This window comes from Mastomys coucha, unplaced genomic scaffold (assembly GCF_008632895.1).
Source record: "Mastomys coucha isolate ucsf_1 unplaced genomic scaffold, UCSF_Mcou_1 pScaffold15, whole genome shotgun sequence".
Lineage (NCBI taxonomy): Eukaryota > Metazoa > Chordata > Mammalia > Rodentia > Muridae > Mastomys > Mastomys coucha.
This window is the reverse complement of record NW_022196897.1, coordinates 24,013,235-24,031,068: the sequence shown is the minus strand read 5'-3', so window position 1 is coordinate 24,031,068 and position 17,834 is coordinate 24,013,235. Positions and strand designations below refer to the sequence as shown.

The window sequence follows — 17,834 nt, the reverse complement described above, 5'->3', positions numbered from 1 at the left end:
GGCACCAGAGGAAGTCAGAGCCAAAGTCTTTTTGCTTGTTACCAAGGGAATAGCTGACTTCTCGCTGTCAACAGGAAAGAAGTGACAGTTGTCACCATGGTCTTAGTTATGTGGATTAGGAGACTTAGAGACACAGCACTGGACTTTGTGCTTGAGTGGCGATTCTGCATGGCCGGCCACTCTGCATAGGGAAGGTTCAGCGGGGACCAGGTACTCATCTCTAACACCCTTGCTCTCCTTCTCTGTGTAGGTGTGCTACCTGAGAGCTGGGTAGGCGACCTACTCTCTTGGCTCTTGGGTTTTTCCATGTATAGAATTAGGATGGTGACAGTGTCCTTCTAAAATGGGTAGCTGGGAATTTGGTGAGATAGGTACATGCTAAGCTTAGCTGGGAGGTGTGTGTGTGTGTGTGTGTGTGTGTGTGTGTGTGTGTGTGGTGTTTCCCAAAGAGATTAGCATTTGGGCCAGTCTGAGTACAGAGACCACTCTCACCCATGCACATGGGCACTGTCTGATCTGCTAAGAGCCTGAGCAGAACATGGGGCAAAGGACCACTGTGCTCTCAGCTGTGCTGGGATACCCGTTTCCTTCTGGCCTTGGACATCAGTATACCTAGCCTCTGCCTGGGGCTCACCCCACCTCTTCTCTAGGGTCTCAACCTTTCAGTTTGGACAAGAAGGCCTCCTCCTTGCAGAGGATAGACTGTGGTCCAGCTTTCATTATCTCATGAGACAAACTCTCATCATCTCTTTCCATATATCTGTTGGTGCCCTTTCCTGAGCACTCTAGCACACACAGAAGGAGCACTTATACAGGTTGTTGTTTTCCTCTTTTTATCGTAGCTAGAAAGGTTAGAGCCATGGCCTGTTGTTCAGATGTCTGCATTCTGTTCTTGTTGCTTCAATGCCAAAGGAGCCTCAGGATATGAGAACTGTACCAGCCAAGGCATCAGGAAACATGGGTGGAAATTCCCACAGTACTATTTGTTCACTGTGTGACCTTGGGTAAGTCACATCCCTTTCCTGAGACTTCGATTCCCCAAGCTGTAAAAGAAGCATCTCTTAACCTTTTTTTAGGTCATGAGTCAGGCCCAGCACATTCTCAGGGAGACTCATGAGAGTACAGATCATTTCCCATAGAAAAAACCATAGTTTCATACCCAGAGGCATTTCTGAGAGTAAGTCAGGGGGTTCCACTGACCCCAAGTTCTACTCATGGCTCATAATGAGCTTCATGGTCATAACCTTTGGGTCAGATGATCCAACAGAGGTGGCGATAGTAACAACTGACACTTCTGAGTAGCTACTGTGTGCTAGGAAATGGCTGAGAACACAGCTTTCCCCTGATTTGCCCTCAGAACCATTGTGGTAGGCTGAGTTATGCCATCTCACCCTACCCTCAAAAGGTGACCACATCTGCTGGAACTTGTGAATGTGTTACTTTGTATAACTCAAAAAAAAAAAAAAAAAAAAAAAAAAAAAAAAAAAAAAAAAAAAAAAAAAAAAAGAAAGAAAGAAAGAAAGAAAGAAAGAAAGAAAAAAAGAACTTTCCTAGAATCATCCAACGTGAGGGCCCTTACAGGAGAAAGGTAGACAGAAGAGAGGACAATATGGCAGGAGTAGGGAGGAGGAGAAGCAACTTGGTGCTGTAAGTAGAGATTGGAGTGATTCCTGGTCTTGAGCCAAGGTATATAGGAGTTAGAAAAAAAAATGTGAGGAGGCAGATTCTCTGTCTGGGGTCTGCCTGCTGGCCCTGTTTAGACTTCTAGTCTCCAGAACCATAAGATGGTGAATGGAGGCCGATTTAAGATGGTAATTTGGGGTGGGGGTAACCCATCATGGCAGCACTAGGGAGCCAAGATGACTGTCCCTACTTTAAGAATGAGGAGCATAAGCCAGGCAGTGGTGGCGCATGCCTTTAATCCCAGCACTTGGGAGGCAGAGGCAGGTAGATTTCAGAGTTCTAGGCCATCCTGGTCTATAGAGTGAGTTCCAGGACAGCCAGGACTACAGAGAGAAACCCTGTCTCAAAAAGCCAACAAAACAAAACAAAACAAAACAAAACAAACAAACAAACAAAAAACCCAACACAAAACAAAACAAAACAAAAAGAATGAGGAGCATGAATTTGAGAGACATAGAGTCATTGGCCAACGATTGGGCAGAATGAGAAGTGGGAGAAGGTGAGAGTCAGGCAAGGAGGGGAAGGGACTACAGCAGGGGTTCTTCCTGCCTGGGGACCTCCCTCAAGTCCCAGCTTGTCACCTTCACCACCAATCCCTTCTTCCAGGTGGCGTCAAATCGGCTCCCACTGGGGAAGAACAGGGTTCCTTCTCCGTCGAACATGCCGTCCTTCATCTCCCCAACGTATCTTGTGTCAGTAGGGAGAATGTACTCAGCATCGCCCTCCATCCTGTAAGAACGTGAGAAGTCACTGAGCTCTACATGGCAGCTGGGGCCAGAGACAGATGTTCACTTGCTCTATCCTCAGATGCATCGCTCTTCGATATTCTGTCAGAGCTTTTGTGGTGCTTTCTTTTCATCAAAATCTCAAAATCCCAGCACTTGGGAGGCAGAGGCAGGCAGATTTCTGAGTTTGCAGCCAGCCTGGTCTACAGAGTGAGTTCCAGGACAGCCAGAGCTATACAGAGAAACCCTGTCTCAAAAAAAAAAAAAAAAAAAAAAAAACCCAAAAAGATGTTGTTTAAGATGGGAAACCTGGGGCTGGAGAGATGGCTCAGTGGTTAAGAGCACCAACTACTCTTCCACAGATCCTGAGTTCAATTCCCAGAAACCACATGGTGGCTCACAGTCATCTGTAATGGGATTGGATGTCCCCTTCTGATGTCTGAAGACAGCTACAGTATACTCATCATGTATATCAAATAAATAAATTATATATATATATATATATATATATATATATATGTATTTTTTAAAAAGGTTGGGACAACTTTTGGTCTGTCATCCTCCCTTCCCTGAAGACTGTACCAGAGTTTATACTGTCCACTGAAATACATCCTCACTAGCATCAAAGCTACAAAGTTAATACTGTGAAAAGACCAGCAGCCCAGGCAGCCGATTCTGTGTCTCCTGAGTCTGTTATGACCAGCCCACCCTTGCCAATTAAGTTACACTGGTCAGATTTTTCAAAATTCCTTGTTCTGTCAAATGTTAGTTTGGGCACACTACACAAATCTCTCTGCGCCTTATGTTTTCTCATTTGGCAAATGGGAATCACTGTGTGTGTGTGTGTGTGTGTGTGTGTGTGGTGGGGGGATGATGCATAGTAGTGGCTGCTATAAAATGTGGGAGGTCTTTCTTCATTCCCTGTGTCCTGATTGAACTCAACTGTGCAGTGCTTCAAAATATAGAGAGACAGGGACTCATTCTCTAGCCCATGCTGACCTGGAACTCACGTAGTCCAGACTGGCCTTGAGCCTGTGACAGTCCTCCTGCCTCAGCCTCTCAAATGCTGGGATGATAGGTATAAGCTATTATACCATGTTTTCCATTTTTATATTTAGATAGGGTACAAGCAAATCATGGATTTTAATGTTTGGCTAAAAAAGCTTTATTTTTGAAGCATAGTTGACATGCAAAATGATACACATACTTAAAGTGTACACTTTGTACATTTTGACACATATCCTGGAAACCATTATCATAGTCAATATGATTAATATATCCACCACAGTTTATGCTTACTCTCTCTTTAATCTTTCTTGTTTGTTTGAATTGATTTATATTTCCCATAATTTAATATAAAAAGTATCATAGAATAACATATTCCTTTTTTTGCTGGACACTTCTGATTCCTTTCATTCAATATAATTCTTTTAAGATCTACTCATGCTACTGTCATGTGACATTTTCCTTGCTGTGTACTATTCCAGTGAATGGATATACCACATTTGTTTGTCCACTCACATGTTGGTGAACATCTTGGTTGATTCTAGTTTCCAGTTATTACATTTTCCATTATATAAAGTTGATAGGAGTACTCACAAACACAACCTCTTTGTGGGCATAGATTTTTCATTTATCAGGTTAATAACTAGGAATAAAATGGCTGTCTTACTTTTTAAGAAACTGCCAAGCTTTTCCAAAGCACTTGTCCAATTTTATATTCCCACCATCAATGGGGAGTCTACATAAACCAAAGATTACGTTTTAATTTATTCTACATATGAAGGACAGTCAGTGGGTAGTCGTGGCACACACCTTTAATCCCAGAGGGCTTGGAGGCAGAGGCAGGTGGATCTCTGAGTTCCAGGATAGCCAGGGCTCTTACACAGAGAAAACCTATCTCTAAAATCAAAACAAAAATTAAGAAGCACAGCCCACTCTAGAGATGTGTGTGGGCTCTCCAGTTTCTGAGCCAAGCCTAATCCTTCACCTTCACCTGACAAACCTTTTGCTGTAGGAACTTTTGTCTTGTGGGAAGAAATAATATGGTTTAGACACAAAGCTGGGTAGAAATTTTCCACTCCCTCACTTCTTAGCTGTGTGTTCCTAACAGTGAGCATGTCATTTTGTTAAGTTCCACCATTTATGTGCAAGAGCAGCCTGAACTGACTCACGGTCATGGCATTCACACCCAAGCATTTTTGCCACTTCCTGAAGGGTTAGACAAGGGTCTTGTGTCCTCTAAGGCTCCCTCTCATCCTTTACCCTTGACGTTGAGGCAATACCATCTCCCTTGTGAAGCTGATCGAAGATTTGGACAGCATCCCATATATATTACTACTACTTTCTCTAGGAATCTGTCCCTGTGCTTGGCTAGACCACTACTCCTGCTTCCTCAAAACACCCTGCAGCTCCTCTAGCCTGTGCACACAGACCCTCCTTCATCTCAACAGCCCCATGAAGTGCTTTATAGCCCAAACAACTATTACTTATCTGTCCATTACTTCCCCCCACCCCCAGCATCAGCCTCTCCAGCTCTAAAAAATACTCTGCTTTCTTCATTCAGAGCTGCTGGCAAGGCAAAGTGACCACCTCACATGTGCTCTGCCTCTCTTTACCACAGGGCCAACCTTGGTTACTTGTCATAACTGTGTTACACTTACCTGTCCCACTATGTTTGCAAGGAATTCTGACCACGGTCTAATTCAAGATCTGGACACGAAGAACAATCAGCATTTGCCGAATAGCATTTTCTAGTTTTCCTTGTCTGCATAATTTTTTAAGACATTTATTTTTTTAAAGTATATGTTTTGCTCCCATGTATGTAATGTGTACTATGTGCATGCCTGGTGCCCACAGAAGCCACAAGAGGAACTTTGGTTACAGATGGTCGTGAGCTGTCATATGGGTGCAGGGAATATGCATGCGCGCGCGCACACAGACAGACAGACAGACACACACACACACACACACACACACGAATGAATTAATTCTATCTGTGCGACTTATTAGGTATCTGTGCTTGAACACGTTAGTTGAACAAGTTTTTGAAAGCGCTTGGCAGAGGGTCCTTGGCAGAGACTAAAGACAGTTGTCTTTCACTAGCCTGAGAGAATGGAAGCATGGACGAGTGGGGGCTTACCTCCCGTTTACATATTCCCCGATATATTGGCTCCCGGTGTACTGCATGTTAGCAGCTAGGGTCTAACAGACACCAACTTCAGCGGTCTCGGCGTCACTATGACAACCAGGAGATGTGGGCGGAGACCAGACGAAGCCCCGCCCCGCGGTGCCGCTAGGCTTCCTGGAATGGCGAACGCTTCGTCTCTTCCAGCGGCCCTACAACAGTGCGCTTGCGCGTCGATGGAGACGCATGCGCAGATGGTACTGGGCAGACTTGGAAGCCCAAAGGGGACTTGAAGGAGACGGGCGACACGGCCGAGGGCACCTGGTCGGGGTCGCGGCTGCCGCCGTCATGCCGGGGATAGTGGAGCTGCCAACTCTGGAAGAGCTGAAAGTGGAGGAGGTGAGGCTCTCCCTGAGGGCAGGCGGGAAGCCTGGGACTGCAGCTTTCAGGCGGGCCCAGGCTCGGTTCCGGCCTCTGCGAACTGCACGGTCACATCCCGCCTTGGCTCCAGACAGTCCTGTGCGCACCGTGACCGGCCTCTCCTCTTGTGAATCGAGTGATACTCTCCATTAGTATCACCTAGCCCCTTGCTCTCCCTCCCCGTGAGGCGAGTCTGCCTCCCAGGTGCTCACCTTCCAAGTCTGTCAAAATCTCGGTGCAGAGCAGGCCTGGGAGCCGCGGCAGCACACAGTGCGTGTTGGACAATGAATCTGACATGGGCCAGGGCGTGTTGGTAATGGGACACAATTAAAGCATTTACTTCTTCGAGACACATTTAGATATTTGTTATGTGCACATGCAATGGAAAGTAAGAGACAGTGGCCAGCTTTTATAGTTTATAGTTTTATAAGGAGACAGATAGACTGTGTAGCACAGTGCGTTGCGCTGTGAAAATTGAAGTAAATAAAAGTGGTGTGCTATTGTAACTATTGCAAACATGATCACTCCATTTCTAAAGGCCAGGCTAGTAATTACTTGGAACACACAGTAAGGGAGGGTGTAACTGGTCTTCCCTTGTAGACCAGAAGTAGGCTCCAAGAGTAGAAGTGATTTGCCCAAGGTCACATAGACAGTGTATGGAAGACTTGTAACAGGAACCCAGATCTGTTCTGAAACTAGGCTGTTAAAACTTTGAGCCAAAGTGCAACAGAGCGAGCAAGGACATATAGAACCATGTTGTTGAGGAAGCTGAGAGCTATCTGATTTCAGCCTGCTGTTAGATTAGCAGTGCTGAGCTTCTGGAGAAGTCACTGACAAGACTGGAGCAGTCTGGACTTTATCCTGTGAGATGGAGGGAAAGGATGGATGTGTTGTCATGGCAGGACTAGTAGAAAAAAAACCAACTGGCAAGACTAATATATGCCAGGAGTCACACAGCAGGCACTGTGTTAAATGTTCTCCCATACTACTTCATGTAGGCCCTCACAAACCTGTGAGCATGGCAACCTTGAATTTTCCTCAGATGACAAAATTGTTAGCTATACTCATGGGCTTTATCTGAAAGTGACTTGGAGGTGAGAGGAGGGGTTTTCCCATCAGCCAGTCTTTTATTCTTATCCCACCATGAAACTGTCAAACATGAGTTGACGCATTTTGTTAGATTTTTAATTTGGTTCAGCAAATGTTTTCATGCAAAAGCATTCTAATAAATTTGTCTTTAAGGTTTGCACAATTGGTATGTATAACTATGTAAATAACCAGAGTATAATAAAAGTTAAAACACATGATAAATACTATGAAAGACGGGGAAGTAGATTTGATGTTGGATCTGATGTCTAGGCCTTTCTTTGGCTTGGTCACTTTGAGTAGCTTTTAGCACTTGTAGACAAGGGGTTTTGCTAAAGGTGAGATGACTCTGGCTGTGCAGTTCTCTATGAGAATATAAGAGGGGTAGAGAAACCACATTAGGCTTAATGTAGAACATGGCATTTGAAGGCTGGCGTTTGGAGATGGAGGGAAAAGCTAAGTGGAAGTAGGAAGTGAACAAAGATAAAGTTGTGGGGGAGTCAGGGGCCTGAAAGTGGACCCTGAAAGTAGTGAGTTGAGTTGCATCGAGAGAGCAGCACAGGCCCCTCTGTGAAGTCTGGTGAGAAGGGTGGGAAGATAGTCTGGGCTCAGAAAGCTTGGAACAGCAAATAGGAAGCTCAGGTTTTACTCTGCGGCTATGCATGACTCCTTCTGGGGGCTGGTTTCTAGTTCATCATAACAACACCGTGAAATAAGAATTGTCATTTAGAAGGGTCACTTCTGCAGCTTTACAGAGACTAGGTTAACAGCAAGTAAAACAGGAAGACTAGCTTCAGTGGCCATTACAAAGTAACCCTGGCAACTCTCAGCTGTGCTTTACAGGGTCAGAAAATAAGTACCTGCAGCTGGAGTGAGTCCTGCTTGCAGTGGACTATACGAACAGAGGTAAAAAAGCTGAAGAATCAGGGTTTGCAGCCTGACACAGACCCAGGGAGGCCAAGAGCAGCAGCTGCTTTGGGGAGCAGGAAAATCCACTGTGGACTTCATTGACCAAGGCATCACGTCACATCCCCATGGAAAAAACATCTAGAAACTTTGGGTTAAAAGTTCCTTGGGTGTGTTGCTAATTTAGAGTAAAAACTAATCAACAGCCAGTATTGGTGCACATTTTATGCGTCAGGCACATCCTTAGCATGTTTCACAGATGAATTCATTGGATCCTCACAAGGTCCTATGAAGTAAGTACATCATGCCCCATTTTACATAAATAAGACAACAGGCCTGCCATAAGCTAAGTACTATGAGAAGTGGTTTTTGGGAGCAAGGGCAGTACTGGATCTGTCTGGCTCATCGGCACACTTGCTGACTGTGGAAGCTGCAGAGCAGCTGTGTAAGAGCTAATGAGGAAGGATGCTCAAGTTCTGTGTTCTGGAGACTGGATGCTGTTGGACTTCATCAGTTATGAAGAAGCAGGTGAAGGAACACAGTTACATCTCAGGTTCTCTGCTCTCTCGGTGATGGTGATATTATGCCAGAATCCTGGTGAGAGCCACAGTTCTGACGGTTGGCTGGCATGTCTCAAGTGCATCTGTCTATTTGCTGTTTAGGACTTGGCTCGGTGATTGTGTATCATCTTTGTTTCCCTGTGACAGCATGAATATACCTTCATTTTTGTAAGACTGCCATTTATGTAGGGAAATAAAGCAATGAATGTCGCAAGCTTGGAGGGCTGCCGGCGTGAGAGTTTGAGTAGCCAGATCAGCCACCTAAGGCTATTTTGAGGCCTTTGGCAAACAAGTAAAATGGTGCTCAGTTTTTTTATTTTTAAAAGTTTTTTAGATTTATTTATTTTATGTGTATGAGTATGTGAGTGCCCACAGTTATGCCTGGTTCCCATGTGAGCGGAAGAAGGTATCAGACCCCATGGAACTGGAGTTCCAGACGGTTGTGAGCCACCATGTGGGTGCTGAGAATTTGCACTCAGATCCTCTGGAAGAGCAGCCAGTGTTCTAAACCACTGAAAACTCAGTTAAAAATAAACAAAATGTAAAGCAAGACTTGCACCACATGCTTGTAACCCCAGCTCAGGAGGTTTGAGAACAGAGGCCAGCTTAACCTACATTCATAATTCAAAGCCAGACTGGACTACTTGAGAGTGTTTCCAAAAGCCAGAAACAAAACAAAAAGGTTGACTACTTTCTATTTTCCCAACTGGCTGTAGGTAATAAAGTGTAAACCAATATGTATCAAACTTAAATACAAAAATTTGTTTTGAGGCCAGCCTAGTCTACAGAGTGAGTTCCAGGGCAGCCAGAGCTACACAGAGAAACCCTGTCTCAAAAAACAAACAAACAAACAAACAAAAAATTGCAGATTTGGGGTATAAATTTGTTAGAGTTTTCATGGGAGACTTCTTTTGTGTAAGTGTACTTTGCATTGATAGCTGCAGCAGTGCAGTGTTGGTGGGCAGTCTTGGACCTAGTTGTCTTCCTGTAGAGCAGCAGTTCTCAACCTGTAGGTGGAGACCCTTTTAGGGGTAGACTGACCTTTCCCCAGGGTTACCTAAGGCCATCAGAAAACACAGATTTTATGTTACAATTCACAACAGTAGCAAAATTACAGTTATGAGGTAGCAATGAAGATACAGCTCAGGATGAAGATGATGCTGAGGAACTGTTTTAAAGGTTGCAGCATTGGGAAGGTTGAAAACCACTGCTGTAGGGTGGATCTCTCCTTTCCCCAACATTTGTCTTCTTAGTAACTTATACCCATAAAAATAAGACTACAGGCTTTTCTCATGTTAAAGTTCTCCATTTTTTAAAAAGTCCAGTTCAGTAGTATATTAAAGTATGGTAGCCTGACAGGCTGGGTTTTAACAAACCTGCTAATATTCTCTGTTGACATTTCTCCATTGGTCAGGAATCTGAAAATTCCCTAGTGGAGAAAACAGCAACAACTCTAAAGCAAAAGCATACTAGATCAGAAAGATGCACCCTGAACAGGGCTATCAAACAGCCCATGCCCAGATGCCAGCAGTAAATACCCATCCTGCCCTTTTTAGGCTTAAGAAGTTGGTTGCCAGTGGCAGAGCTGGTCTTCAGTGTCTGCCTGCAGGCTGTAGTAGAGCAGGAAGATAGAAACGTTAGAAGAGAAACAAGAGTAGCTAGAATGAATTTAAGAAGTGAGACTAAAGATTAATTCTCCCAGATACCAGAATGCTCTGTCCTTTTTGAAACATTGTGGCTTTGGCATAGGCTAAGACTGTAGAGCAGGAAGCTGGGCCCTCCAACTCTGCAGTTCCTTGTGATCCAGCTACCTACAACTGCTCTGTGATGCTTCTCAGAGTGCTGGAAAGCAAACAAGGGAGTCTGGCATGGTCACAGTGCTCGAGTTAGCATCAACACGGGCAGATTCTAGGACCTTATACTTAGTAATAATTTGCCAGGTTATGAACTCCTCCTTTTTCTCTCCCTTCCTCACTCTATGATTCCCTAGCCCTCCGGAGTTTCAGGTGTCCTTGTATGATTCATTTCAGTCCTGGAGAGAAGCTTTAGCAACATGACATTGTATTAAACAAAATTCTGTAGGGTTTCTGTCTTCATCTCTAAGAGGAAAGGGGAATGTTTCTGTCAGCCTATGAAGACACATGGGAGAGCTTTGATACTTCAGCACTCCGTTGTAAAGAATCCTGACAACCCATGTCTCACTGTCTCAGGAGAGCCCCTGTGTACAGGCTTAGTGTGTGACTGCCTCTCACATTGCTTTCCCAGGTGAAAGTCAGCTCAGCTGTGCTTAAAGCTGCCGCCCATCACTATGGAGCTCAGTGCGATAAAACCAATAAGGAGTTCATGCTGTGCCGCTGGGAAGAGAAGGACCCAAGGCGCTGCCTGAAGGAGGGCAAGCTGGTCAATGGCTGTGCACTGAACTTCTTCAGGTAAGAGTCACCTGAAGGCAGTGCTTGTGTGAGTTAACATCAAGGTATCCTGAAATATTCTAAAATGAGGAAGTGACTTCTGGCCAATTAAGTAGCATTAGAAGTGTGCAGGTTTTGAAATCAGATAGACCAAGTTCAGTAACCTCCATGAAGGTCAGTTTTCAGCTGTGAAATGGTGTCTGTCCTCTGTAGTATTGCAGTAGATATTTTCAAAAGTTGTGTACAGCTGTCTCAGCTCAGAGCTCGTTGACAGACAATGGACAGTCATGATGATTAAGAAAGCACTGAGTTTGGTTTTCAGTTGGGCCACTGTGCTCACACTTACATACAAGCCCAGGTGTGTAGAACAGTGTTGACAGGGCATGGTGATATGGTCTTGTAATCCTGGTGTTGAAGTGGTAGAGGCAAGAGGCTCGGCAAGGGCGGCCGTGGCTCGCCACACAGGGAGTTTGAAGCCAGTTTGGACTACAGGAGATACTGTCTCAAAAAACATTTGGTTTGATTCAGCCAGCCTAGAACTCACTGTGGAGGCCTGGAACACACAGCTCTGCTTCAGCTCACAAGTGCCGGGCCTACAGTGTGCACCACCTCACTCAGCCTCTATTATAATAAAAAGGGCAGAACTTGACTCAGTCCAGAAACAGTGATGGTGTCAGGCAGGGCAGGATTCAAGGGTCTCAGTGCGGGCAGACTATGTGATTCCTTTGTCCTCTTCTCCACATAGTCTCATGGCTCAGCATTTCCCTGTTGACCTTACTTTAAATAGTCTTTCCCTTTACTATAGCCTAAATGGCCAGGAGCCACTGTGTGCCTCATTACTAACCCTGAGAGAGTGTCACTGCCCCACCACTGTAGGCAGAGTCCCCACACAGCCAATTACACTGGAACCGATTATACGGTCCATGGACTTTTGAGCCTTGGGAGATAAGTACTCTGATTGGGCAGGCCTGCAGTGAGATGCCAGACAGGGAGAGGCTGTTTCTCAAAGGAAAAGCAGGGGGATGTCACTAAAGAATGGGGCTGACTGCCAGGAGGTGGTGGCACGCCTTTAATCCCAGCACTTGGGAGGCAGAGGCAGGCAGATTTCTGAGTTCCAGGCCAGCTTGGTCTACAGAGTGAGTTCCAGGACAGCCAAGGCTGCACAGAAAAACTCTGTCTCAAAAAAACTAAAAAAAAAAAAAAAAAAAAAAAAAAAAAAAAAAATGGGGCTGACTGCTGTCTGTCACAGCCTGCAGATGCCACTACAGTGGCATTAGAGGGAGGAACCAATAGCAATCAATAGCTGCCTTCCTTCTCTTGCCTGGGCTGTCTGTCTACATGCAAAGAGACGTCTGTGGTTATAATTATAGTGTGCATATTTTTAAACTGATTTTCACTTGAAATTATTGAACAAATTCTTTTGAACTATATTTTTATTAACTATGTAGTAATCCACTAGTAGAGGGAACTGTAATGTTCACTCTTGTGACAGTGAACGTGCATCTCTACTGTCCAGTCTTTCTTTTCTTATTTCTATTTTATTTATTTATTTATTTATTTATTTATTTATGAATAAATGAGGCAGGGTTTCCAAGGTAGTCTGGCTGGCCTGGAATTTGCTATGTAGATCAGGATGACCTTGAACTCAAAGAGATCTGCCTGCCTCTGCCTCCCAAGTGCTGGGATTAAAGTTGTATGCCACTACATCTAGCTTTTTAACCTATAATTAATTCCTTGGTATACATTTTTTAGTGTGTGTATATGTGTATCTGTTTATGCCCTTGATCATTAGTTTTGGCTTCTGAACTTTTATTGCTATATTTTTTTTAAAAAAATTAATGATTAAAAATGTTTTTAAATATGTGTGTGTGTGTGTTGACTGAATATATGTCTGTACATCATGTTCATGCATGCCTAGTGCTGGGGGTGGGGGTCAGAAGAGGTCATTGGACCCCCTAGAACTGGAGTTACAGTTGTGAGCTGCCATTGGATGCTGGGAACCAAATCCATTCCTTGGCAAGAGAAGCAAATGTTCTTAACTGCCAAGCTATCTCACATGCCACAATGCAGGTGTGGAGGGTCAGACACTGGTTTTTTGTTTTATTTTGTCTTGTTTTTGTTTTTTTTGTAGTTTGAATCAACTTCTCCTGCCCTCAGCACTGATAGTATGCATGGCATTTAAATGTTTAATAAATAGGAGATGGTGTTTCATGCTGCTTGAATTTATGACAATTTGATTGCTAGCAAGGTTGAATATGTCTTTATTTGAGGGGATAAAAATGATTTTATGAGAGAATATTGGCCAAGCATTTTCCTGAGATGTAAGATGGAGTGTTTTAGGTGGGAAATGAGAACTCCCTTGGTCCTAAGCTCCCATTCCCCAAGGGAGCAAGCCCTTGGGGCTGGAGCCAAGCATTAGATCAGGGTCTGCAGGCATGGTGAGCAGAGGCCAGGCAGGACTTCCCACTATTAGAGGGCTGTGCAGGTGACACAAGGTGCTGGGTTACATTGATGAGTCCTAGGACTGAAACTCCTGTGTCAGCAGGTCAGGCATGGAAACTAGGCTTTTGCTATGAGACCTCTGAAAGTCAGCCTGAGACCTTTTTTTGTTTTGTTTTTGTTTTTGTTTTTTTAAGATTTATTTATTGTTATACATAAGTACACTGTAGCTGTCTTCAGCCACACCAGAAGAGGGCATCAGATCTCATTACGGGTGGTTGTAAGCCACCATGTGGTTGCTGGGATTTGAACTCAGGACCTTCTGAAGAGCAGTCAGTGCTCTTACCCACTGAGCCATCTCTCCAGCCCCCAGCCTGAGACCTTTTAAAGGAGGGCCATGTGTAGAAGGTCCTCAGGTTCTAGAATAAGGCAGGAAACACATCCAGTCTTTAGTCCATTGACAGAAAGATATTCTGAGGTTTTTTTCCACTGCCTCCAATATGGCTTTTACATAAAACTATACTATTTTGTGCTTGTCTAGCAAGCATAAGGCCCTGGGTTCGGTCCTCAGCTAGGGGCTGGGGGTGGGACACATAAAATAGTAATACTCTTCCTTAAATTTGTATCTATTTAATTCTTAACAGAATGAAAAAGGAAAAGGACATTTGCTTCATCCATTTTTCCTTCTCTTCTCTCTCTACCTCTCTCGGGGTTGGAGGAATAGGGTCTCATATAGCCCAGGCTGGCCTCAAATTCACTCTGTAGCTAAGGCTTGAACTCCTTGTCTTCCACCTTCCGCATGCTGGGATTATAGTCCTGTGCCCCATACCTAGTCTCCTTAGTTGTGTGGTTTTTTTGTGTGCCTGTGTGAATATGTGTGTGTGTGTGTGTGTGTGTGTGTGTGTGTATGTGTGTGTGTGTGTGTGTGTACTTGTGCCCACATTCATACAGAAGCTTAAGGTTGATATCAGGAATATTATTCTTTGGGGCTATTATTCTTTGACTTAGCAACATGGCTAGCTAGTGTCACTGGCCAGCTTGCTTTGGGATCTCCTGTCCCCTCCTTCAGAGAATGGGACTACAGTGGGCTGCCAGGGCAACTTTGATCGCCATCCCAGCCCTGTGACTTATGTGGTGAGTGCTTTAACCACTAGCTGTCACCCCAGCTTCCTAGCAGCACCAAGCTCTTCTGCATAGAGAGGACTCTATTTCTGGCCAGTATAGTAGTGAACTAAGCCGGAGCTCTGGAGTGTGGGTCCTAGGAGTGTCTTCCAGCTAGTTAGTGTGTTGGCTTCTGAGGGTCTGTCACCTCTGTCAGCATGCCAGGCTCTGACAGCTTCCTTTGCTGGGTTTGCTAAGCTGAGATGTCAGGAAGACACAGACTCCTGGTGAGTTCCCTTGAGTAAAATGCCAGTGTCTTAGGCCATAATCTTTTATTTTTGCTGGGTTAAAAAAAAAGACTTGTTTCTCAGAAATCTTTCTGTTTTTTTTTTTTTTTAATTACAAAGCTAATGTAGAAAGTTAGGTTTCATTATGACATTTTTAAAATGAAATTTGTTTTTGTTGTTTTTCTTTTGGCCTTTATGATCCTGCCTCCCTTGTGTGTCCACCTCCAGTGTCAGCCTTTACATGTCCATGTTACATGTGACCTTTATGATCCTGCCTCCCTAGTGTGTCCATCCCCAGTGTCAGTCTTTACGAGTCCATGTCACATGTGACCTTTTGCACCCCAACACACCTCTTGATCCCTTCTCATGGTCTCTTGTCCTAGTCTGTATCCACTCTTACAGCCCTTTACTTTGTATGCATACATTATGGCCTGCTATCTGTACTATGATAATAAGATACCATACAAACATACATGCATTAAAATTCACATGAGATATGACAGGACACCAGTTTGTGCCAGGCTGTGCTACCTTGTTTCATATGATACTTCCTAGTTCTACTTCCCTGCAAATGTCTTATTTCTCTTTTTTCTTTCTTTCTTTTGGCTTTTTTGAGACAGGGTTTCTCTGTATAGCCCTGGCTGTCCTGGAACTCCCTCTGTAGACCAGGCTGGCCTCAAACTCAGAAATCCACCAGCCTCTGCCTCCCAAGTGCTGGGATTAAAGGCATGCACCACCACCGCCCAGCTGTCTTATTTCTTAAATGCTAAGTAAACCAAGCACGGTGGCACACAACTTTAATCCCAACACTCGGGAGGGAGAGGCAGGCAGATCTCTTGAGTTCAAGGCTAGCCTGGTCTACAGAGGGAGTTCCAGGACAGCCAGGGCTACACAGATTCTCTTGACAAACCAAAAATAAATAAATAAATGAGTGAAAAGTTCATGTGTACATGTACCACAATCTCATATCCAGTATTCTGTTGATGGCGATCTAGGCTGATGCCATTTCCTTGCTCTTGTGAATGGAACAGCAGTAGACAAAAATGATCTGGTTTCTGCAGTATTGCCATAGAGTCCTTTGGGTGCAGCCTGGAAGTGTGCAGGTGGGTCAGGTAGTGTTCGGGTTTTAGGTTTTTGAGGACCGCGCGTGCACTGACTTCCACGGTGGTTATACTGGTTTACATCCCAGCAGGGGAAAGGGCCCCTCCTCCACAGCCTCAGCATTTGTAGTCACTTACTGGAAGGCGGTGCGTGGCCTGGGGTGCTCGTTTGCCTGTGCCCATGGCCATCTCTGTTTGATGAAGAGCTTTCCCTAACCTGCAGCCCTCCTTTCCAGGCAGATAAAGAGTCACTGTGCGGAGCCTTTCACAGAGTATTGGACTTGCCTCGATTATTCCAACATGCAGCTGTTTCGTCACTGCCGCCAACAGCAGGCAAAGTTTGACCAGTGTGTGCTGGATAAACTGGGCTGGGTGAGGCCTGACCTCGGGGAGTTGTCTAAGGTAAGGTTTCTGCTGGGCCTTGCTTTAGTCTGGGGCTGGGGGTTAGACAGAGGAGACAGGCTATGGCAAAGGCAGAAGGTGATCTGAAAGGGGTTCCTCTGAGAATAGAGAGGGTGTGAGTTGTCCCCATTCGCCAGACAAAGGAGGACTTGGCATGTCCTAACAGTTGTTCATCTGCTTTGGCTTAGCTAGCTAATAGGGAGTAGAGTTGCATAACAGGTCAGTGAGGTCCCAGTGAATTCACTGGGGTAGTAGGGTCAGGGTGGGCCAGACTCCTGAAACACCAAGAGTTTAAAAGCCCCACTCAGAGTAAGAAGCCTGCCCACCCTTTCCTGTGGTGGTTGTTCTGGTGGTAGCTGTGCTATGGGTTGAAGTGGTAGTGGAGGCCTGCCTGTACTGGTGTCGGTACACTGTGCTCTTTGTCACTGTGCCCTGAGCACAGTAGCATCTAAGTGTTGATTCTCCTCAGCCTGCCCCACCCCACCCTCACCCTGGTTGCCTTCCTGGAGAGTTCTTGCTGAGCTGCACGTTTCTGGGAGGGGTGAGCCTACTCGGGCCTTTGAGGATAGTTCATCTTGTGAAATTGGAGAATTCAGGCCAAAGCTCTATCTTCACTGTCAGGATAAACTGTGTAGGGCAGGAAAATGCTTCCTTTAGACCTTAAAGACCTGTAGGGACTGCCACCTCCCCTGAGCTGAGTGCCTCGCTCTGTTGCTCTGTCACAGCATGCAGCACTGGCCTGATAGCTCAGGTCCCCACTCCTTAGAGCCAGGGAGTGGAGCTGGGAGGGAAGGACAAGCTGGGTAGACACAGTCATTCTGAATCTTACTTCTACAGCCCCCCATGGAATCTCAACTATCGCACTTCCATCCAGCACTGTCTGCAAATGAGGCTGAGGGGCCTTGCCGTCCTGTAAGAGCAGTGCCCGAGAGCCTTTGCGCCTGCACAGCACCAGGCATACAGGCTGCTCATCTCTATTCCCTTCCCTTTGGGGCTAGCACCCATGCACAGTTGTCACAAATAGAGTGGTAGCATGGCTTTGTTTTTCAATCTGACACATTTTGTTTTACTTCAGACATATTCTTTTGCTAAACTGAAAAAAATTATTTTAAGTAGTGGCCAACTCAAAGTTGAAAGTGATAGGACTTACACACTTAACCAATAAATCTGCAGAAGACAGAGACCTGCACTGGAGGCTTTGGGCTCTGGCCAGTCAGTCAGCCTCTTGTGTGCTGGAGGTAGCATGCACACCAAGGGTTATAGTAACTGTGTACCTGAGAGTTGTGGACACAGAAACATAGTCTCTCGTGTATGCAGGCTGCTCAAGTTGGTACCATTAGAGTAAAAGCCAGAAAATGCTTAGTGACTGTGGCCCACTTATAAGGACCTGCTGCTTCCTTAACTTCCAGAGGGGTAATTTCTGAGCTAGAGGTAATGCAAAGTGGGACAGCATTTACCTAGCATGTACAAGGCCCCGAGTCTGTTCCCCAAAATACAGAAAATTCAAAAATTAAAAAACAACTTCTGGCCGGGCGGTGGTGGCGCACGCCTTTAATCCTAGCACTTGGGAGGCGGAGGCAGGCGGATTTC

At 45.2% G+C, this 17,834-nt stretch overlaps 2 protein-coding genes across 2 annotated transcripts in view; one reads left to right on the top strand and one right to left on the bottom strand.

Moving 5' to 3' along the window:
- Positions 1 to 5,742, bottom strand: part of Morn5 (MORN repeat containing 5) — a 30,112-nt gene extending 24,370 nt beyond the window's left edge. Inside the window, exons 1-2 of the mRNA XM_031370035.1 lie at positions 5,551 to 5,742; positions 2,265 to 2,412 (exon numbers count right to left, since the gene is read on the bottom strand). Of these exons, the coding sequence (XP_031225895.1) occupies positions 2,265 to 2,412; positions 5,551 to 5,597 (195 nt within the window). The 5' untranslated portion in view covers positions 5,598 to 5,742. The remainder of the gene's footprint in view (positions 1 to 2,264; positions 2,413 to 5,550) is intronic.
- The window catches only part of Ndufa8 (NADH:ubiquinone oxidoreductase subunit A8), a 13,350-nt gene continuing 1,228 nt past the window's right edge, over positions 5,713 to 17,834 (top strand). The window contains exons 1-3 of the mRNA XM_031370034.1: positions 5,713 to 5,934; positions 10,773 to 10,936; positions 16,079 to 16,244. Of these exons, the coding sequence (XP_031225894.1) occupies positions 5,782 to 5,934; positions 10,773 to 10,936; positions 16,079 to 16,244 (483 nt within the window). The 5' untranslated portion in view covers positions 5,713 to 5,781. The remainder of the gene's footprint in view (positions 5,935 to 10,772; positions 10,937 to 16,078; positions 16,245 to 17,834) is intronic.